General features: G+C 58.0%; 1 protein-coding gene across 4 annotated transcripts in view; it reads right to left on the minus strand.

Moving 5' to 3' along the window:
* The window catches only part of ARHGEF10L (Rho guanine nucleotide exchange factor 10 like), a gene marked incomplete at its 5' end in the record, with an annotated part of 139,073 nt that overhangs the window by 13,456 nt on the left and 104,889 nt on the right, over nucleotides 1-20,728 (minus strand). For all 4 annotated transcript variants that reach the window (XM_080802028.1, XM_080802026.1, XM_080802027.1 and 1 more), the window contains one exon: nucleotides 15,528-15,676. In XM_080802028.1, the coding sequence (XP_080658154.1) occupies nucleotides 15,528-15,676 (149 nt within the window). The remainder of the gene's footprint in view (nucleotides 1-15,527; nucleotides 15,677-20,728) is intronic.

Genomic DNA, 20,728 nt, shown 5'->3' on the forward strand with positions numbered 1-20,728 from the left:
CCAGGAACACAGATGTAAAAATCCTCAATCAAATGTCAGCAAACTGAACCCAACAATATATTAAAAGGGTCATATGCCATGACCAAGGGGGATTTACTCCAGGGATACTAGGATGTTCGACATCTGCCAATCAATTAATGGGATAAAGCACATTAACCAAATGAAAGACAAAGATAATATGATCATCTCAATAGATGCAGAAAAAGCATTTGACAAAATTCAATATCCGTTTGTGATGTCGAAAACCTCTCAAAACAAAGTGGGTATAGAAGAAATGTACCTCAACATAATAAAGGATGTATGACAATCCTATAGTGAACACCACCCTCAGACGTGAGAAGCTAAAAGCTTTTCCTGTAATAACAGAAACAAGACAGGGATGCCCACTCTCACCACTTTTATTCAACACAGTACTAGAAGCCCTAGTCACAACAATTAGGCAACAAAAGAAATAAAAGGCATCCAAATCAGAAAGAAAGAAGTAAAACTGCCACTATTTGCAGAGGATATGATACTCTAAATAGAAAACCTTAAAGAATATACCAGAAGGGCGCCTGGGTGGCTCAGTGGGTTAAGCTGCTGCCTTCGGCTCAGGTCATGATCCCGGGGTCCTGGGATCGAGCCCCGCATCAGGCTCCTTGCTCAGTGGGGAGCCTGCTTCTCTCTCTGCCTCTGCCTGCCTCTCTGCCTGCTTGTGCTCTCTGTCTCTTTCTCTGTCAAATAAATAAATAAAATCTTAAAAAAAAAAAAGAATATACCAGAAAACCACTACACCTAATAAATGAATTCAGTAAAGTTGCAAGATACGAAATCAATATACAGAACATTCACGGCATTTCCGTGCACTAATAACGATTCATCTGAGAGAGAAAATAAGAAAACGATCCCATTGACAATTGTATCAAAAAGAATAAAACACCTAGGAATAAATTTAGCCAAGAAAGTGAGAGACTTGAACACTGAAAACTATGAGGCATTAATTAAAGAAATTAAAGAAGGCATGAATAGATGGAAAGATATTCTATGCTCATGGATTGGAAGAATATTATATAAAAATGTCCATCTGGAGCACCGGGGTGGCTCAGTTGGTTAAGCGTCTGCCTTCGGCTCAAGTCAAGATCCCAGAGTCCTGGGATCGAGCCCTGTGTTGGGCTCCCTCCTCAGCGTGGAGCCTCCTTCTTCCTCTCCTCCCTACTCGCGCTCTCACTCGCTGTCTTGCTATCTCTGTCTCTCTCTCAAAATAAACAAATAAATAAAAATATTAATCTTTAAAAAAGTCCCTCCTACCCAAAGCAATCTACAAATTTAATGCAATCCCTATCAAAGTTCAAATGCACACTTTGCAGGACTACAACAAATAATTCTAAAATTTGTACAGAACCACAAAAGATCCCAAATAGTCAAAACAATCTTGAAACAGTAAAACAATGCTGGAGGTATCGTGCTCCCTGATTTCAAACTACACTACAAAGCTATAATCAAGACAGTACAGCGTTGGTACAAAAGGAAACACACAGGTCAACAGAACAGAACTGAGAGCCCAGAAAGAAACCTACACCCATATGGACAATGTATCTATGCCAAAGGAGGTGAGGACACACAAAGGTGAAAGGACTGTCTCTTCAATAAACGGGGTTCTGGGAAAACTAGACAACCACATGCAAAAGAAAGAAACGGGACCCCTACTTTGTATCAGACACAAAAATGAACTCAAAATGTTTGAAAGACTTGAATGTAAGACCTGAAACCGTAAAATTCCCAGAAGAAAACAGGTAGGCTCCCTAGCATGGGTCTTAGTGACATCTTTGTGGATCTCACTCCAAAGGAAAGGGAAACAAAAGTAAAAATAAACAAGTGGGGCTAACAAGTTTCTGCGCAGCAAGGGAACCCATCATCAAAACAAAAAGGCAACCTGCTGAACAGGAGAGGGGTTAGTATCCAAAATATATAAAGAACACATACAACTCAACAAAAACAACAACAACAAGAATCCCAACAACCCAATTTTTAAAATGCGCAGAGGATCTTAATAGACATATTTCCAGAGAAGACCTCTAGATGGCCAACAGACACCTGAGTAGACATTCAACATCACCAATTAGTCCGGGAAATATAAATCAAAACCACAGTGAGCTATCATCTCACACCTATTAGAATGGCTATCATCAAAAACACAAGAAATAAGCAGTGTTGGCAAGGATGTGGAGACAAGGGGACTCTCGAGCACCATTGTTGGGAATGCACACGGGTACAGCCACTGTGGAAACCAGCATGGAGGTTCCTCAAAAAACTAAGGACAGAACTACACTGTGACTCAGCCACTCCACTTGTGGGTGTTTATTCAAAGAAGGTAACAGCTAATTCAGATACGCACACCCCTATGCTCACTGAAGTATCGTTTACGATAGCCACGATACGGTAACAACCTACGTGTCCTTCGGTTGCTGGACGGATAAAGAAGATGTGGTGTGTTGAGACCATGGAATGCTACTCAGCCATGAGAAGAATGGCGCTCACCCTCTGCAACACAGATGGACCTAGAAGGAAATACGCTAAACAAACTAAGTCAGAGAAAGACAAATATCGCAGTAGTTCACTCCTATGTGGAATCTAAAAAACCAAAACAAGCAAACGAACAAAATAAAAAAAAAAAAAAAACTCACAGATGCAGAGAACAGATGAGCACCTACCAGAGGGGAAGGGGTTTGGGGGCGCAGGCGGAAGGGGTCAGGGGTCAGCTGGGTGCTGCAGGATGGTAACCAGGCTTGGTAGCGCAGACAGATGTCAAATTGTAACGTTGTACACCGCAAAGTTACAGAATTAAAATAATTATGGGATGTCAGGCACTGGTCATGTGGAGGGCCTCTCACTTGGACTCTGGGCTTGAATTAAAAAAAAAAAAAAAAGGAGACAGAAACAGCAGAGCAGACAGATTGGAGCCAGGAACAGAACAGGTGCACTCTGTCCCAGGGAGCAGGGCTGGGGTGGGGGAGTGGGAAGGCCCCGCAGGAACGGGCACAGCACGCGTGAGAAACAGAAAGGTGTCAGGGCGGGGCCCGGGGACAGATGGAGGGGGAGAGGCGGGCAGGGCCGGAGCACCCCAGGCCGCTGCCGTCCACGGGGAAGGCTGACCAGCACTTAAGTGCCCGAGGGGCTAGGCTGGTTAAGTGACATGAGCCGGTTTACCTCTGAAGGATGGTCCCTCTGACAGCGGTGTGGCGGGGCCTGGAGGTGTGGGCATTGCGCGGGCTTAGGGAGTGAGGGCTGGCCCCGACTCCCCCCGGCTCAGATCCCCAAGAAGTTTCCCAGAGGGAAGGAACTGGCTGGTGGGGGGGGGGGGGTCTCCATGGGGAACCAGGCCCTGACTGTGACTGTGACACAGCCAACACAATGGCTTTTCCAAGCCGGTCCCTGGTGGCTGAGCTCTGCATGTGACCTGGCGGGGGGCAGGGGGGTACAGGCTGATGGAGACAGGAAACTCAGGGCCCCAGCAACACCTCCCCGAGTGCCAGGCTGCTCTCGGGAGGCAGGGTTCTGTGGCACAGCTCACCCCCCACCGGGGGGACCCTGAGATGGGAGCCGCAGCCCCCTCTCGCCCGGAAGTTCACCAAGGGCGGGGGTATGTTGTCTCCATCAAAGTGGGGGCTCCCCAGGGGCGAGGAGGGGGGTCTCGTACAAAGTGTGGCACATTCAGAGGACGAGGAGCTACTCGCTCCCTCACACCGGGGACTCACACATGGCGCGGGCGGGGCCAGGGGTCTCTGCTCCCCTTTCCTCAGCACCCCACCCCCACCCCAGTGAAGGCCCAGCCCTGGAGGCTCAGCCTGTGCGTCTCTGGGATTTAGAGGGACGCCAAGCCCCTCCCAGCCTCCACAAGCTGGGCCCAGTCCACCCGGTGCCGGGGGAGGGGAGCAACCTCCATCCTCTGGGCCTTTGCCCCCAAGCCTGCTGCCCACAGCCCGGGTCCTGCTGGCTTTGTTCTCCTTAGTCCTTCCAGGAAACCCTGCAGGGAGCGGGGTGCTGCTTATCTCCCCAAACCAGCCAGCGCTCAAGACAACATTCCTGAAGGCCCAGACCCAGGCAGAGCCCCAGGTCGCAACAGGACGCCTCCCAGCCTTGCCGGGAAAGGCCAGCAGGGAAGCCACCAAGCCCCATCACGGGTGAGCCACTGAGGCCGGACCTGACTTCCCACGGGGCCCGCCATCAACGAGCAGACGGACAAACAGGGGGGCAGCAGGTGGAAGGGGGCACATGACAGGATTTGTCTGCAGGCTTTCCCCCAACACGGCACGCACACACATGCACACAAATGCACACATGCACGCACGCACGCCAACAGGAAGGCATGTTCAAGCTCGCCCCTGTGCGGCAGGACGCCCGCCCCGCTCCAGGGGGAGGCTCAGAAGCACCTCCGGCCTCCGACAAGGCCAGACGGCGCTGGAACCCAGAGGCCTCGGGCCGTGGAAAGCGGAACCGGAGTCTGCAGCCGCTGCGGCCGGCGTGCTGCTGTCAGAATCCAATTAAAAGCGAAGTCAGCAGTGGAAACCCAGCCTCATTTCTCCAGGGGCGTAACAAGTCTTCCCCCAGGCCTGAAGGGCTTTACACGAGGCCTGTGCAAACCTGCCAAGCCCTGTGGTACGCGGATGGGGGAAAGGGCACGATGCGTGAGCAGCAGCGAGGCTGCTCCGGCCCCTCCCCACCGCATGATCTCCCAGCTCCCCAGCACCCCTCCCCACGCCAGGAGCCCGTTCTTGGTGCCAGGTCCTGGGAGTCCTGGTTGGGGCCTCCTGGGGGACACAGGGCAGAGTAGGCGGCCTGCGGGCAGCACGGGTCCCGGTACTTCTGGGGGAGGGAGGCAGGCAGCAGGGACGCCCAGACCGTGCCGCCCGCTGGGCTCAGGGCTCAGGGCTTCCCATTCCTCACCACTGGACCCTATGGACACAATTCCACGTTGAATTCCTGGGTGTGATGATGTACAGAAGTTACGCAGGACAGCCTTCTGCCCTTCCCGTCTTAGGAGTGAAGAGTAATAATGTCTGCCACTGGGGCACCTGGGTGGCTCAGTGGGTTAAAGCCTCTGCCTTCGGCTCAGGTCATGATCTCAGGGTCCTGGGATTGAGCCCCGCATCGGGCTCTCTGCTCAGCAGGGAGCCTGCTTCCCCCTCTCTCTCTGCCTGACTCTGCCTACTTGTGATCTCTGTCTGTCAAATAAATAAATAAAATCTTTTTTAAAAAAATAAAAAATAAAAAATAATGTCTGCCACCGACTTTTCAATGGTGTAGCCAGCGAAGGGAGCATGCATGTAATATGGGGGATTACAGCAGAATGCTAACAGTCGGTTAACTAGGTAGAGAATATTGGTGTGTTTATTGTACTACTCTTTCAACGTTACTGTGGTTTGAAATTTCTTTAAATAAAAAGTTGGGGGGAGGAGACAAATTTATTTTTAAAAGATTTAAAAATTAAAAAGAAAAAAAAGGCTAGCAGCCAGAGGGAAGGGCCTGGGTCTGACGCCCGGCTCCTGGCTCACTCCGACCCCGTGACTGGCTCTCCTCGTTCACCTGTCAATGGGGCCGGGAGGAGAATCTGCCCTCTGGAGTCCCGGGAGGCTCCGTGGGCAGGGCTGGCCACCACCAGGGCTCTGTGCACGCCATCTGCAGTGAGGAGCTGGTCGGGGAGCTGGGAAGAGACCGGGGTTCCAGCACCAGCCCACCTGTCCCCCTCACCCGGCTGCGGGCACGTGCACCGAGGGTTTCAGGTGAGTGACGCTGCTCCTAATCGTGCTGACACAGCCCAGCCTCCATCGTACAATATTTATGTGCCTCCAAGTGACGCTTCTGTGCTCGGTTTCTGTAAATTCCCAGGGTGAGCCGCTCAGCACTCAAAGTCATTAGAGCTGAGAGGAGGCCAAGGAGCCGGGAAGGAGCACTGGGGCGTTCAGGGCTGGCTGGGGGCTGACGGAGAAATGGCAGAAGGCTGGCACGGCTCCGGCCTGCTGGGCACCTACTGGGTGCCCGGCCCTCCCCACGCCACAGTATTTCCTCCTGCCCGAGACCTTTACGAGAGAAAAGGGGCCAAACCCTGAGCCCAGGCGGCACTGCAGGGCAGGGGCGAGCTGGGCGCGGGCCTGACCCCCGGACTCCATGCTCGGGACACGCCCCCCCAGGCATCTCCTACCAGTGCCGCAGCAGAACGGGGTGGGCACACAGGGGCTCTCCGTGCTGCTCTCTGCTCGGTCACCCGGGTAGGCTGCCTGGCCCAGAGATCGCCCACAGAGCCCGTGCCTGCCCCTTGGTCAGCCCTGCCTCCGGGCCATGCCCCAGACACCGGGGATGAGGGCACCACCTGCCTTCCTCATCGAACTGGCAGGCTTCAAGAGAGATCCGCAGTGCGGGCTCACTCCGCCAGCCAGGGGACAGGTAGGGGTGGAGACACGGGGGTGCCACTCCGAGCGGCTGCTTTGGGCAGGTGGGCAGGCGCAGTCTGTGGTTTAAGGCAATCAGCACAACTCCCTTCCCTTCTTTATCTATCTTACTCTTATCAACATTTTGCAGCTGAGGAAACAAACAGAGAGGCTGAATGACACTCACAAAGTCACTGTGCAGGAAATGCGGGGGTGGGGGGGCGGGGAACGCCAGGATTCCAGCTGGTGACCAGCCGCCCCAGTTTGCGGGGGGAGGCAGAAGCCGGACACCCCATCCTGAGCAAGCCAGGGCGGATGGTCACCCTGGTGGGATGCCACAGCCCACACCCAGTCTTCGAGTCACATACAGAGAAACCTTTATGTGGGCTCCGTCCCCTGCCTCCGCACCCTGCCTTTGAAGTCCAACCTGGTCACCACCAAGGGATCATGGGCCAGAAGCAGTGGGGTTCTTCTGGGGCATTTCTTGGGAGGGGGAACTGCAGATGTGACATCCACATCCACCTCTCACCAGCAAGTCAGTGAGCGTCTCTGGGGCTCAGCTGAATCAGCTCTAAAGTGGGGGTGGGGGGGTGGGAGAGGTTACAAGAGACCTGACCTGGTGCTGGCCTCTTCCAGCTCAGGGCCACATGGGAACTGAAAAGGGACAGAAAGATGGACAGCCCTGCCTGCTCCAAGAAGGACAACCTGTTCCAAACTTTTAACAACCCATTTTGGAATTAAGTGTGAAATATTTGGCACCTTTGGTACGTTCTTCTAGAAAGATGGTCTACAGTTTTTGCCAACATCTCCAAAGAGCCTGAAAACCACCTTGCCCCCCTCAAAAGTTAAAAATCCCCACACGACACCTGCTTGTCACTAAGCACATATGACCTATCCCCACTGTTCTGGACTCCCCTTGGCCACAGCAGCAGAAGTGAGCAGGCTCGGCCAAGGTCGCTGTGCGGCCCTCCTGCGGAGGGTGTGAGGGGCGCCAGGAAGGCTCACATCTCACATCTCAGTTCCAGGCCCAGATCTGCACCCAAGACTGCTGGGCAGGGGAAGGGGAAGCACAGGGATCAGGGAATGATTCCAGGCTTGACCCCGGTCTCCAGAGCCTGACTGGATGCTGTCAGCAGGATTCAAGCTACAGCCAAGGACTAAATGATGTGAATATAATCGACCCATTTCCCCTCTCGCTTGCACACACATGCAGGTGCACACGCATGTGTTCACACACGCAAGCTATCCTCTCCCCCTGCATCTGCTCATACCCGTTCTCACTGAACCTGCTCCAGGAAGCCTGGTTCCAGCCCGGTCACACTGTCACTCCTCTCCTGGGCTCCTGGGCTCAGTGGGAGGCATGTCTGCACCACAGCAGAGCACAGGCACAGGGGTAAGGCCCCTGCACTGGGGGCATCTACTCTGGGTCAGGACTTGGGCTGGCACTGTCTCACCCCACTGCCCTCTCCCCAGGTATCCAGGGGAGCCGACAGCTGGTCCTTTACCTCTGGCCAGCCCAGCCCAAAAAGGTGGACCCCAGGCTTCGAGACTGAGTGAGAGGAGCTGGAGATCCCATTCCACCACCGGGTACCCCACGTGCTCCTGACCAAGTTCTGTCCCTGTAAAACAGCTATGACACATTGTGCTTCACATGCATCCAGCTGCTTAGCCGGGGGGACGGGGGGGGGGGTGGTTCTATAATTATCCCCATTTTACAGGTGTGGAAACGGAGGCACACGGTGGTGGAGCCAGGGGCCGAAGCCAGCCAGCCCAGCTCCCAAGCCCACACTGACCGCCACGCGAGCCCACTCAGACGCGGCAGCGGGACTGCCCCCTTACAGCTTCCAGCCCGGCAGAGCCTCCCCCGGTCCGGCTGCCTGGCGTGAGATGACTGTCATGTAATGGTTTGAGTGTGCCAGACGCTGGTCTAAGCCCCTCCCTATGTGATCTCACCCAATCTGTGATGACACCCGGGGTCTGGTCCTGGGCTCAGACTCCCAGCCTCCCCTGTAGGAAGGCTCAGCCCAGGGCCTGGCATTCAGGGGTCCATCCATGACTTTGTGTATCTTTGCCAGCTTCTAGGGGGCTGGGCAGCTTCTCCTAAGGTGTCCATCCTCCTCTCCCCCTGTAGCAGGGGTCAAAGGGTAGAGTGGCCACAGAGGAGTGGTAGGACATAGGAGAGCTACATGGATGGAAGGACAGACTGACAGCCAGAGATGCTGGGGGGGGGGGGGCTCCGAGGCCGAGGACTGCCACCTGTCGCTGTCGCCTGTCCCCTCCCTCACCTCCAGTCCCCCATCTGGTCCCTCCATAACATCCTCCTCCGTCTGCCTTCCCCCCACGACTTCCCTTGGCTCCTCTGCGACTTCACAGAACCTGCTCCCTGAGCCGACAGCTTCATACCACTTGTTTTTACACCATGAAATCCTTTACCAACCTAAGTGTTCCAGGACGGGGGAGACCAAATACGGGATACAGGAAAGCTCTGAGCTCGTCCCGGTGCAGAGACAGGGGGCCTGGAGCCCTGCCCCTTAGGCAGTCCCAGCCCCCAGGGCCTCCATCGACATACCTCCCTCCTCACAACCCCTAGACCCCTGGATCAGAGAGGGCCCTGAGCCACGCCTGGCTCCTCGACACCCCCCCAGGAGGGGGCCCCGCAGTTCCCCCAAACCCCCCACACCCCCTATCCTTCACAAGCTTCCTGAAAGGAAGGTCTTCTGAAAAGTCTAACCTCAATTCTTCCTGCTGCTGGAAAACACTCCTTGTCTGAACCTCCTGGGAAGTCTCCACAACCTTTAGAAAATCAATGTCTCAAGTTTCACCTGCCAACTTTTCATTTTTAAGACATAATAGGATGACAGCAGCAATGACACACACACTTACAAAAAATTAAGACAAAACTGTGGGACAGGGAGGACTCCCCGCAGTGACAGGAGTCCTGCCCCGCACGCCCAGGTGGCCCACATGCTGGGGCTCAGGCACCCCAAGGACTGGGTGAATCTTTCCGCCCTCACGCCAATTTGCATACCATTACCCAAGAAGCCTAGCGCCTAGATTTCGCTTTTGCAAATTCCCACCAGTTTCGTGTCATAAATAAGATAGAAGACAGAAAACTAATACAGCCCAGCGATGCATTATTCATGCCACGTCACACTGTTATGATAGATTTACAACAGCTAATACATGCAAACTAAGTTTGGGCACTAAACGTGAAAATTAAGGGTGGGGAAGGCGGCTCTATGTGGGGGCAGGCAGGGGGACTTCTGGGGGCTGCTGGTGTTCAGGAATCCAGGGAAGTTTCTTTTCGGGCATGCCTGATGACAATCCGCATCAGTGCCTGTATCGGAGGCCAGCGGCGGGGCGCTGAGGGTGTGGCGGCAGCAGGAGGTGCGGGAGCAGAGCAAGGTGGAATTAGTGACCGCTTGCACTCCGGGAAGCAGGACGCGTCCTCCCTGTGCTCTGCGCTGAGCTCTGAAGCAGGTTAACAGCCCACGCCCTGCCCAGATCTCCCCTCCCCGCCCACCTCAGCCAGAGCCCACTCCCCCGAGGGAAACTGCCCATCACAGCCCTGCACTGAGCATCCCCTGCTGCGCATCCGCCTGGTCTCAGCACCTGGGGTGCGCTGGGAGCCGACCAGGCGTGGTCCTGCCCTACACAGCCTCGGTGTAGTTAATCCAGTAACTGTCCCCAAAATGTCAACGTGCCGCTGTGGCCAGGGCTGTGAAGGAGCTCAGCGTTGCAGTGGCCGGTCATGGCGGGGGGGGCGGGGGCGGTGTGACCCAGCACGTGTGGAGGAGGGGAGGTGGTACAGACAGACTTCTCTGCCAGCCAGGGGGAGCTGGGGTCTCATGAGACAGAGGTTGCCCCGATGAACCCTCGCCACAGCCCTGCGGGACAGGGGCCACCCCGTGCGCAAACACTGACACAACCTGCCCTGTGTTCTGGCACTTTTCAGGCAACCTGTCCCCAATAAGTTTATTCTTTAATTAAGATGCGACAATCATCCCACAGCTGGCTTCCCCTCCAGCAATCGGTTAAAATGAACTCCGTAGGACTGGATTAGACTTTGAAGGTGCCAATCTAGATAATGAACACGAGGATGCGGTGTTGACACAGGCCCTGGCGAGCTACATTATTATTTAACAGGTCTCGCGGCTGCTCCACTGGGATCAAGGAGCCGAACAAGCCGTTGGTGGGCAAGCGTCAAACCTGGAGACACACTGTGGGCATTGGCTCCGCAGGGGGCAGGCTCTGCAAGGTCAGGGGTGGCTGCGGGGGGCCAAGTGGACCTAAATAGACAGCTGGTGGGGGCAGCGATGCAGGCAGAGGCCTGTCCCCAGGGAGCCCTCCAAACGTCCTCTGTGCTCTGTGGGGCTGACCCTGACCCAGCTCCTGGTGCCTTCTCTGCTCCGAGCATCTTCCCTGCCTCCTCTCTTCCCGCACTCCCCACAGCCACACACCTGCCCAGTCCAGCTCAGGGTTCCTGACCTCCAGGAACCTCTCCTGCTCCTGTCCCTCCTCCGGCTGGATCTGACAGCCCTCGTGCCTTCCCTGGGTTCCCACTGGGCCTGGGCTTGCCTCCTCGCAGTCTCCTCACCCTGGGCTGACCCTGAGCCTCCCGGATCTGCTCCCCACACTGGACTCTGAGCTCCCGAGGAGCTGAGACCAGGTCATACTCGTGTCCATCTCTCCAGCACCCCCACACAGAGGGCCTGGGGATCAGGACACCCATCTGTCCATCCACCGTGACGACTGACTCAGCACCACGATGTTAAGCCAGACGCAGGAGGGGGAAAGGAAAATGAACAGGCCGAAACTCTTGGCCGGGAGCCGCGTTGGTGGGGAAGGCACGTGCGTAAACAAATCAGAGTTGTGAGGAGTTCCACGTGGTAGGAAAGAGACTGCAGGGGATAAATGCGGCCTGAAGGACACAGCCTTCTGCCTGCCCAGGCAGCCGACACCGAGATCGAGAGCAGACTCGGGAGTCAGACAGCCATGTTCAGCTCCCAGCTCTGCCTCCTTCTAGCTGTGTGACCTGGGGCAAGCCACTTAACCTCTCTGTACCTCTGTTTCCTCATCCATAGTGTGGGGATAATAATAATGCTCATCTCATAGGATGATTTGAAGATGAAACAAGTTAATACCTGTAAAGTACTTAAAACCCATCCCCTATCCATATATGCTGGTTCGTATGTTTTTCTGGGAGTGGTAAAAATCAGGGAAAGCTCCTTGGAATTAACACAATCCCTAGATTAACTCCCTAGGTCTCCACATTTGGGCCAGGGCCCCACTAGGCATGCCTTCAGCCATGGGCACACTCCTGGGCCTCTTGGCCCGGAGCACGGAGCAGTTAGTTCTGAGCATGTCAAATCCCCACGGAGGCTTTTCTTTGGCCTGGGGAGAAGGAACCACGTCACCGCTGATAAGCAAAGCCCTTCCTCTGAAGTAAAGCCTTCTGCAAAGATGCATGCTGCGCCCTGGGACGGCAGCCGGCTCTCCGGCCTGCTCCTCCAGGCCCGGCCAGCCGCGAGCCGGGCCCCACAGATGGCATCATTAGGCAGCAGCCAGACGGGGCTGTTTCCAGAACCCCAGCACTAAGGTGGGCAGGCTTCCTCTCTTCCAAGCAGCGGCAGGCGTGCAGCCTCATTAAATATGCATGGCGATCACCTCGTTACCCTGCCGAACGCGGTGTGTACTGAGGGTGAGCTGCCCACACCGTGCAGCACACAAACTTTTCAATTTCCCCAGCTGCAGATGGGGCGCGTGCTCCCTCCGACCCGCCACCCCTTCCTCCGTCCTGCCTCCCCGCACCCAACGCCCTCCCGATGTCCTCTGTGGCGTGCAAAGCAGGTAGAAGGCCATATTGATCCCCTTCTTGAGAGCAGCTGGTCCAGAACTAATCTTAAATCATCGCAGCCTCGAGCTGGAGCCTGGTGGCTGCTCGGCCCCAGGGACAGTGGGGCCAGAGCTGAGCTTCGGGGCCGGGCAGGACTGCACTGCGGCTGGTGAGTGGCAGGAGCAGGGGAAGGAGAGCCAAGACCCAGCCCCGTCCCTGTCCCGCCCTTCATCCGTCTGTCTCCGGCTCCTGGGACAGCTGTCAGCAAAGCCAGGAGGGCAGACCCGCCACACGGACGCCCGCCCCACACCCACCGGCACCACCAACTCAAAGGGAGTTTGAACCTGCAGGGAAGCCCTGTATACGGTAAGAAGGAAGGACGTTAAGTAAGGCAAGTAATTACAATGACAACCAGTGCTCCTTGAGCACATGCCACGTGCCGGGTCCTGGGTGAACGAGCCCTTCCGCACCTAAGTGTTCTCATTCAACCCTCTGCGGGGTCCTACCAGCATCGCATTCTCTAGGTGGTGCCACTAAGGCCCAGGAGGGCTCCGTGCCTTGTCCAAGAGTTCAGAGCTTGGCAGGATGCAGCCAGGGCCATCTGAAGCAGCCGGCAGCCAACCACACCTCCAAGGGAGTGGGGTGCCCAGGGAACCCAAGAGGGGCATGGCCGGGATGGAGATGGGGGCCGTGGCCCTGGGTGATGCCTCCCAAGCCACCCCCTCCAGAAAGTCTCAGGGCCCTGGGGTGGGGAGCACAGGGGACCCAGCTTGCACCAGGGCTCAGGTCCTGCGGCCCACACCTCCCCAGCGACCATGAGCCCCTGGCTCCCATGTGGTTCCTGGGTCCTCTGGAACCTTCCTCACACGAGTCTTCTTTAGAGACACCTCTTGGTTCACAGGCTGCCTCCCAGCGTCCCCAGCTGCCTCCTCCTTCTCCCTCCACTGCCCCTGCTGGCAGCGCTGAGAGCGTCCTTTGGCCAACAGGGCCCTCGGAGGGCCTGCTCGGCCGGCCCGTTTCCATCGCATCCTCCCTCCACTCTTGGTTTCTCCGTGTCTCTGGGCTCACTCTTCCCACACAGACAATAGAGTTTGTGTCTCTCCACCAGACTGGAGGCCCTCAAGGGCAGGCATGTCTCCCCCTTCAGATGGGAGGCCCTCCAGGGCAGGCCTGGGTCTCTCCCGTCGGTCGGAGGCTGCCATGCGCAGGACTGGGACCCCTCCCCACTTCCCCAGCTGCCCTCAACTGGACCCCAGTGCTCACCGCAGCTCCCCTCCACAAGAACTGGAAGTCGCACAGGGTACGAGCCGGAGAAAGCCGGGAAGGCACCCGGGCCCGATGCAAGGACAAAGCAGGGACGCTGGGGGAGGAGCTGCAGGGGGTCGACCAAGGAATCCGACGGGCCTCGTCCTCCCTCCTGCCAAGTGGCTTGAGACCCAGGAGCGTCAGGGACCCCAAAGGCCCTGGGGGAACCAGCTCTCCCTGCTCTCCTTCCTCTCAGCAGGTGGAGGAGGTGAGAGGCCCTTGGGGCCGGGGGTCTGTGGCTATAGCTGCTCAGGGCTCCCCTCCCCACTCTGGCTTCCCCTTAGGAAAAAGAAGACCAGCAACCTTCTTCCTCTTGAGGCCTCCTTGGGCCCCCCCCAGAGCCCCCCCCACCCCCGCCCGCCAGCCTGGCCCAGCAGCACCAGTGAAGTCACTGGTCCTCAACAGCATTTGGGGGGCTGCTGCCTAAAGGATGATGACAGCTCAAAGCCTAAACCCTCCAGTTCTGCCCAGAGCACTGTCTCCCACCCCCCGGCTCATGGGCCAGCCGGTACTCCCTCCTCCTCTGTGCCCTGCACCAGGAGGGGTCTCTCATCAAATATGTCCCGGCGCCAGCCCTGACCAGGACGGCGGTGCCCAAGCATTATCTCAGGGCACGAGAGGACCCCCAGGAAGCGACACGGAGCCCCCTTTCACCAAAGGGAAACCGGGGTTCACAAATGGGGACCTAACAAGTCACCAGCCGGTGAGCGGCCGCTCTGGGTCGCAGAGCCGGGCACCTACAGCTCCAGGACTGCCCCTCGGGTTCCAACAAACACGGGAAAGTGAGCATCGCGATCCGGAGACTCAAGCCAGGGTCCCAGGGCTGGCCCACAGCTCCCTAGGCCTCAGTTTCCCCACCTGATCCAGCCCTCAGTCTGCGATCCTACAGTGGCAGGATTCCCTTGGCGTTCTCGCCTAGCTGTCATGTAGCCCGCTCACAGCCCATCTACAGAGATGAGCCGGCGGGCAAACGGTAATCGCGACCTCACAGCAGCTCACCTGGGGGCCTGTCTGCTCCGAACCCGAGCCTATAACCAGACCTCTACTCCGGGCCCGACTACCAAGGCCCCAAGCCAAGCTGACAATCCACACAAATCAAATGAAGGCAACCGTCACCAAAATACCACGGAGTCGGGGGGGGGGGTCGCCCATGCCCGAATCCATGCCTGTGGCCCAGGGTGGGCCCGGCGGTGTGGGGAAGCGGGGCGGGCAATGCTGTGGGTCAGTTACAGGCACGGGCCCAGGCTGAGCGGGGACAGAGCCGTGAGACCAGGCCCCATCGGGTGGCCAAGTCACAGGCAGCACTCAGCTCACAGCAGGGCAAGGAGGACCCAGCAGCATCCCCCTCCCCACTGATCAAAGAGCCCAGGGCTAGGCCAGGGCTAGCTCGGTCAGTTAAGCATCCCACTCTTGATTTCGGCTCAGGTTGTGATCAGGAGATCTTGGGGTCGTGAGATGGAGCCCGGCGTCAGGCTCTGTGCTCAGTGGTGAGTCTGCTTGAAGATTCCCCTCTCTCCCTCTGCCCGCTCTCATTCCCTCTCCCTCCCTCTTTCTCTCTCTCTCAAATAAGTAAATAAAATAAATCCTAGAAAAGGAAATTTAAGAGCCCAGCCTCCAGAATGGCTGCATCCACCAGCCTCCCCCTGGCACAGCCGGGTCCTGGGTACAGTGTGAGGCTGGGCTCCCAGCCCCTGCCCCACAGGCAGCAAGAGACCCAGGCCAGGGGCCGGATCACGGCTCAGCCCAGTGGTTGCGACTCTTCCCCTCCAGGCAGCCCTAGGGATGCATGCTGGGGTGGATGGCAGGGCCCAGCAGCGACATGGGACCCACTGTGCTTCTCAACAACTCAGATCCCTGAGACGCAGCTCGGCCTGAGCACGACGCCAGGGAGGACATGAGACGCCAGGGAGGACATCCACAAGGATGCGCCCAGCAGGTGGCCTGGAGGCCTGCGGCCTTGAGCCACAAGGTGAGGCCAGTACCTGAGTCTGCAAGCTAGTGGCATCCACCACGGTGACCCGAGGCCCACAGCTGGCCCACACAGCATCCTCCAGGCTCAGCAGGGTGCGGATGGGTCCTGTCCCCACAGTCAGGCACACAGGAGGGCTCTCCAGGTCCCAGGGGACACCTCCTGCAGGGAGAGGAAAGCAGCTAGTCAGGATGGGGTGGGCGGTGGGCAGGGGAGGGAACGGCACACGGGGGCCCAGGGCTCCTCAACCCTTGGGAACTGTCAGGAACCCGCAGCAGTGAGCCCAGCAGCCCCCACAACACCCTCTCACCCTTCTCTATGGCCCTTCTCCCTCCTCCAAAGGGACGGGGCTGTTCCTATCTGCCTCCATTATGCCCCCCCAGGGCCGTACCCCCCAATTCACTCTTCTTCCCTCCTCTATCCCCCCTCTTTCAATTGATTCCCCCTCCCCGCCCCCTGCCACCCTGTTCCTTCGTTCATCCTGCACCCACTTAGTGAGCACCAACCCAGGCCATGCCGGGTGCTGGGTATGGTGAGGACAGGAAGGAGTCTGACACAGACCCTGCCCTCCAAAAAAACCTTTTGGCCGGAGAGACCACAGGGCTAGTCAGCGGTCCCCACACAAGCTGCCAAGCACAGATGAGCAGGCGAGCACAGGGGCCTCGAGGAGTGCTGAGACAGACAGTACCCTCTGCCGGGGTGGGGGTGGGGGCAACCCGGAGAGGCTTCCCAGAAGACGCGGCCAAGGAGGCAGCTCAACATGGTGGGAAGTGCCCTGAGCTGGCCCGGGTTCTCCTAGAAACTCAATTAGGACTTGGAGCACATGTCTCCCTGTTCTCAAGGCCTCAGTCTCCCCATCTGTAAAATGGGGGGAACCACCCAGACTGTCTCTGAGGATTTTTACTAGATGTTTCTGGCTGACTCTTGCCAACTCAGAGATCTTGCCACCTCTGGGGCACTCTGTCCCCTTTGCCAAGATCTCTGATGCCCTTCCTCCTCCAGAGAGGCTGCCACCTCCAGGGGCAGAAGACAAGTCTCAGAGGCCATTAGGGCCCAGTCTACTGTCCCTGAAAACAGAGCACACCAAGGGACCTGGCCTGGCTCAGAACAAAATTCTCTCCTGCCCACCCCAGGAGGCTCAACCCACCCCAAGAATGTGCCGGGAATGTTCCCTGGCACGTGAGCAGTGCCCACAGAGGCTGCTGTTTCTCCGAGGTCACACTCAATGCCACACAGAGCCCCAGCGGCCGCCCTGTCCTGCCCGCGTGCCAGGTAAGGGAACAGGGGCGGGGGGGAGCCATACTCTGGACACAGGCAGCAGTGGCTGGGGCCTGGGAGGAGGACAGAGCCTGCTGCTGGCTTCTCAGTGCCCAGCCATCCCACATGCTCCCCACCAGCCCCTGGAAGGAGTCCGAAGGAACCCTAGCACAGACTGTCCCCGTGGGCCAGGTGCTGGGGGCACAGGGGGTACAGAGCTGGAGTGTGGCAGAAGCCGCTGCTGGGGGTAGGGGGGTCTTGGGAGGAGCCCTCAGAGGAGAGACCACACCTCCTACCACTCCCCTGCCCCGGGCTTTCCCTCTCCCTCTGCCCTCCCCACCTGTGAAACAGGTTCTCCCCTTGCCCTTCTGTCCTACTTAAAATGGGCAGCCTCCCAGCTCAGCTAGGAGCCGGGGCACAGGGTCTTCCCGGCCCGTGAACATGAGCACCTGGGAAGCAGGCTGGGCCGGAATCCTGGCCGCAGCCCCCAAACATCTGCCAGACCCCGGGCCTGTGGCTTCACCTCTCAGAGCCTCACCTATCCAAGGGGCATGACTGTGCCTGCCCGAGGCCAGGGCTGCGGGGCCCGGGCCGCGTGGGGAATGCTGAGCACAGGGTCAGCCCACGGCAAGGGCCACCAGCGGCTGTCGCTGGCACCGCTGAATGCTGGCACGCGCCAGACACTCTTTTTGTGAATTATTTCCCTAACTCCTGGCAAGTCTACGTGGAAGATTCTATTCTTGACCCTGTTTTACGCTGAGAAAACAGACGCAGAGTTTAAACAACCAGCCCAGGTGACAGGGCCAGAAAGTATCCGGGGCCCGTGAGCTCCTGTTTGGTGTCATTGGCCACAGCACAGTGGTCTGCGTGGGCAGGTGCGGAGGCCACCTGACGGATGTGACAACGGACTCCCGGAGAGCAAAGCTGCAGAGCCACCCAAGGGGTAACAGGCCAAGCAGGATGTGAACCGTGCTGACTGGCCCCAGCCTCCTTCCCAACCCCCGCTGCCCTCTCAGCTTCCCGGAGTTCCCGAAGGGCTCTGGGGCCAGGACGGTAAGTGACCACAAGGTGGCCAGGCCTCCACTGGGGGGACGCTGACCCCCCACCCTGACACCAGAACCACAAAACACAAGGCTTTGGCGCCCCCCAGTGGCCGGAGGTAAGTACTGCAGGTGTGTGGACAGAGCTGGAGCCACTCTGGTGGGAGGTGGGTGGAGGGTGACCTCTCCCAGTGAGGAAGCAGATGGGGGTGCTGGGACCACACCCGAAAACAGGGAGGTGGGGGCTCTGCCCTGGGGGCACAGAAGTTTTGACCACCAGAGCCCTTGTACTGTCTCTCTATACTTCTCCAGCACAGAGAGTGGTCATGGCGGCCAGGGGAAGGGGCTAGGGTCTGACACCCCTGAGGGTCACATGCATGCTGACCGCTCCTCCCCCTGCTGGCATCTCAGACGTCCCCCAGGAAATCCTGACTCCAGGACAGAATGATAAACTGGTAAAATTTAATAATAGTGATATTTTTGTATCAAAAAGGACAAGGGACACATGTCCCCCATTAGAGGACAAAGCTCCAATAGGCTTCCCTTGCTGGGCCCTGTTTTCCCCAAGTGCACCACGAGGGGCCAGAACTCAAGGTCCCTCCCAGTCCTCCCAAGCCACAACCCTAGGATGTGAAACGCAGTCACTTCGAGCTCTGCGCAGGGCTGACCCACGCCCCACCTCGCCCTGCCATGGTTGTGGGTAAGCACACACACGCCCATGCACGTGCATGCACACTCACACGTACACACCCACCCCGTGTGATGAAGACCCTGTTTCACTCAGCAAAAGCACCTTCAGGAGGCCCCTGCTCCCCCACCCGCGGCCCTCGGGGAGGCTCTCCCAGCCAGAGCCAGGAGGCAGGGCACAGATGTAAGTCCTCGAGGCCAAGACCGACCCAAAGGGCAGCCCAAGCCCGTCATAACGATAGGGGTGACAATGACGCCGAATCTCTCTCCTTCCCGGGCTCCGTGTGGGCACCTGTGTGCCTCATCACATCCGGCCCTCACTACCGCCCTGGGAGCTGGGGCTGTCCTCACGCCCGCCTCACAGGTGAGGAAACAGGCGAGGAGAGCCATGCAACAGGCCCGATCGCTCACGGCTGGGACTGAACCCGGGCAGCCGGGCTCCTCAGGCCATCCCCTTCCGCATTCCGCCATCTGCCTCCTCGAGGGGGTGACTCCCCAGCATCTCACCAGGGAAGCTCCCCTGCCCCCACCCAGGCCTGGCCACACTCCTGTGCCTGCTGAGGGGGTCCGGGAGGGCAGCTCGAGCACAGGACTGGACAGGGGCCGCAGCCGCCTGGCTCCTCTGGGTCCCGGTGTCCTGCTCAGTGCTCCCAGCTCATGGGCACTGAGTACACACTTGCTGAGTCAGTGAATGGTTGAACAAATGAATGAAGGAACACAGGTAAGCTGAGGCTCCCGGGGGCAGCGGGCTGATTGCCACGGCCACACGGCTCTTGGCCTTGGACTTCGAGGCCCCTCCAGCTCTGACGTGATGGGATTCCATGTGGCCTGGTGGCTTTGGAGTCCCGTCCCCTCCCAGCTGCTGTTTCCACAGCAGTTTCCAGGACCTGGGCAAGTTCTCAGGTTGGCTGTGCACATCTTAATATTTCTGGGCCTTCCCTTCTGCCACGAGCCGAAGCATGGGCCAGGAATGCCATTTTTACTAAGTCTTGGTCTCAGCCAAGCTCAGGCAGGACAGTAAACCTAGGACTACAAACGCTGACGAATCCTTCATCCGATACTGGCTCCTAGCCCAGGTAAGGGTCTGTATCCAAATTTCCCCTTTTTATACAGACATCCACTGCACTGGATTAGGGGCCCACCCTACCCCATTGCGACCTCATCTTAACCAATTACATCCGAAACAATCCTCCTTCCAAATAAGGTCACGTTCTGAGGTATTGGGGATGAGGACTCGAACCTGGGAATTTTGAGGGCACAATAACTCAACCCAAAATACGGGGCTTAGGGCCTAACCATTGGCTTTGAGCCCAGGGTTGGAGCCTGATGTCTTGTCAGAACCAGAAGGGCCACTGGGGACCCCTGGACTCTGCACCCTCATTTTCCAGGTGGGAAGGGACTTCCCAGAGTCCCACGGGACTGAGCCGGGACCTTAACCCAAGTGTTCTCAAGTGGAAAATTCACAATTCCCAGCCTCTCCAGGCCACCAGGAGCCCCAGAGGGACTTCCACCAGCACAGGGCCGGGGAAGGTGGCCCAGGAACTCTGGGGCTGGCGCGGGGCATAGGTCTGTGAGTGCTGAGGCCTCACTGAGTCCAGAGTGGGCCCGCAGCTAGGTCCTGTGCCAGGATCACGGTCCCAGACCCAGCCACATGGAGTTCCCCAAACCCGACACTGGGTGGCAAGTCCTGAAAGGCCTTCCTGCCCAGGCCACCTCCGGAGAACACCACAGAAGGAGGAAGGGGGCAGGCAAGACAAGGCCTCTCCCAGAAGCCTCCCGGGCCAAAGCCGAACCACAGCCCCAGAGGGTGGGCTCCAGAGAGAAAAGCGACTCCAGACTCACTTGTCCCACTGGCTATGACAGCCTCCCAGCCGGCCTCCCTGACTCCTCTCCTGTCCACCAGCCAAAGGGCATAGGAACCAGCTCCTTCCCACACTTCCCTCTACTTCCCATCGTGGAGACAAAGCCAAGGCCATCCGCTCCCAGACCTTGTCTCCTGCCCCGGCCCCCTCTGGCTGCTGTCCAGCACAATGGCCTCCCCTCTGGGCTCCCCACCAGACCAAGTCCTCTCCCGCCTCCAGACTTTGCACACGCTGTTCCCTCTGCAAGAACACCACTCCCTCAACTGTTCCCTGGCCTGGCGCCTCTGCGGCTTCAGGTCTCAGCTTGAGGATTCTGTGCCTTCGAGAGGCCTTTGCCAACCAGCCTACCCCATGCCCAGGGGATCAGG

The sequence above is a fragment of the Martes martes genome (genome assembly GCF_963455335.1).
Source record: "Martes martes genome assembly, chromosome: 4".
NCBI lineage: Eukaryota > Metazoa > Chordata > Mammalia > Carnivora > Mustelidae > Martes > Martes martes.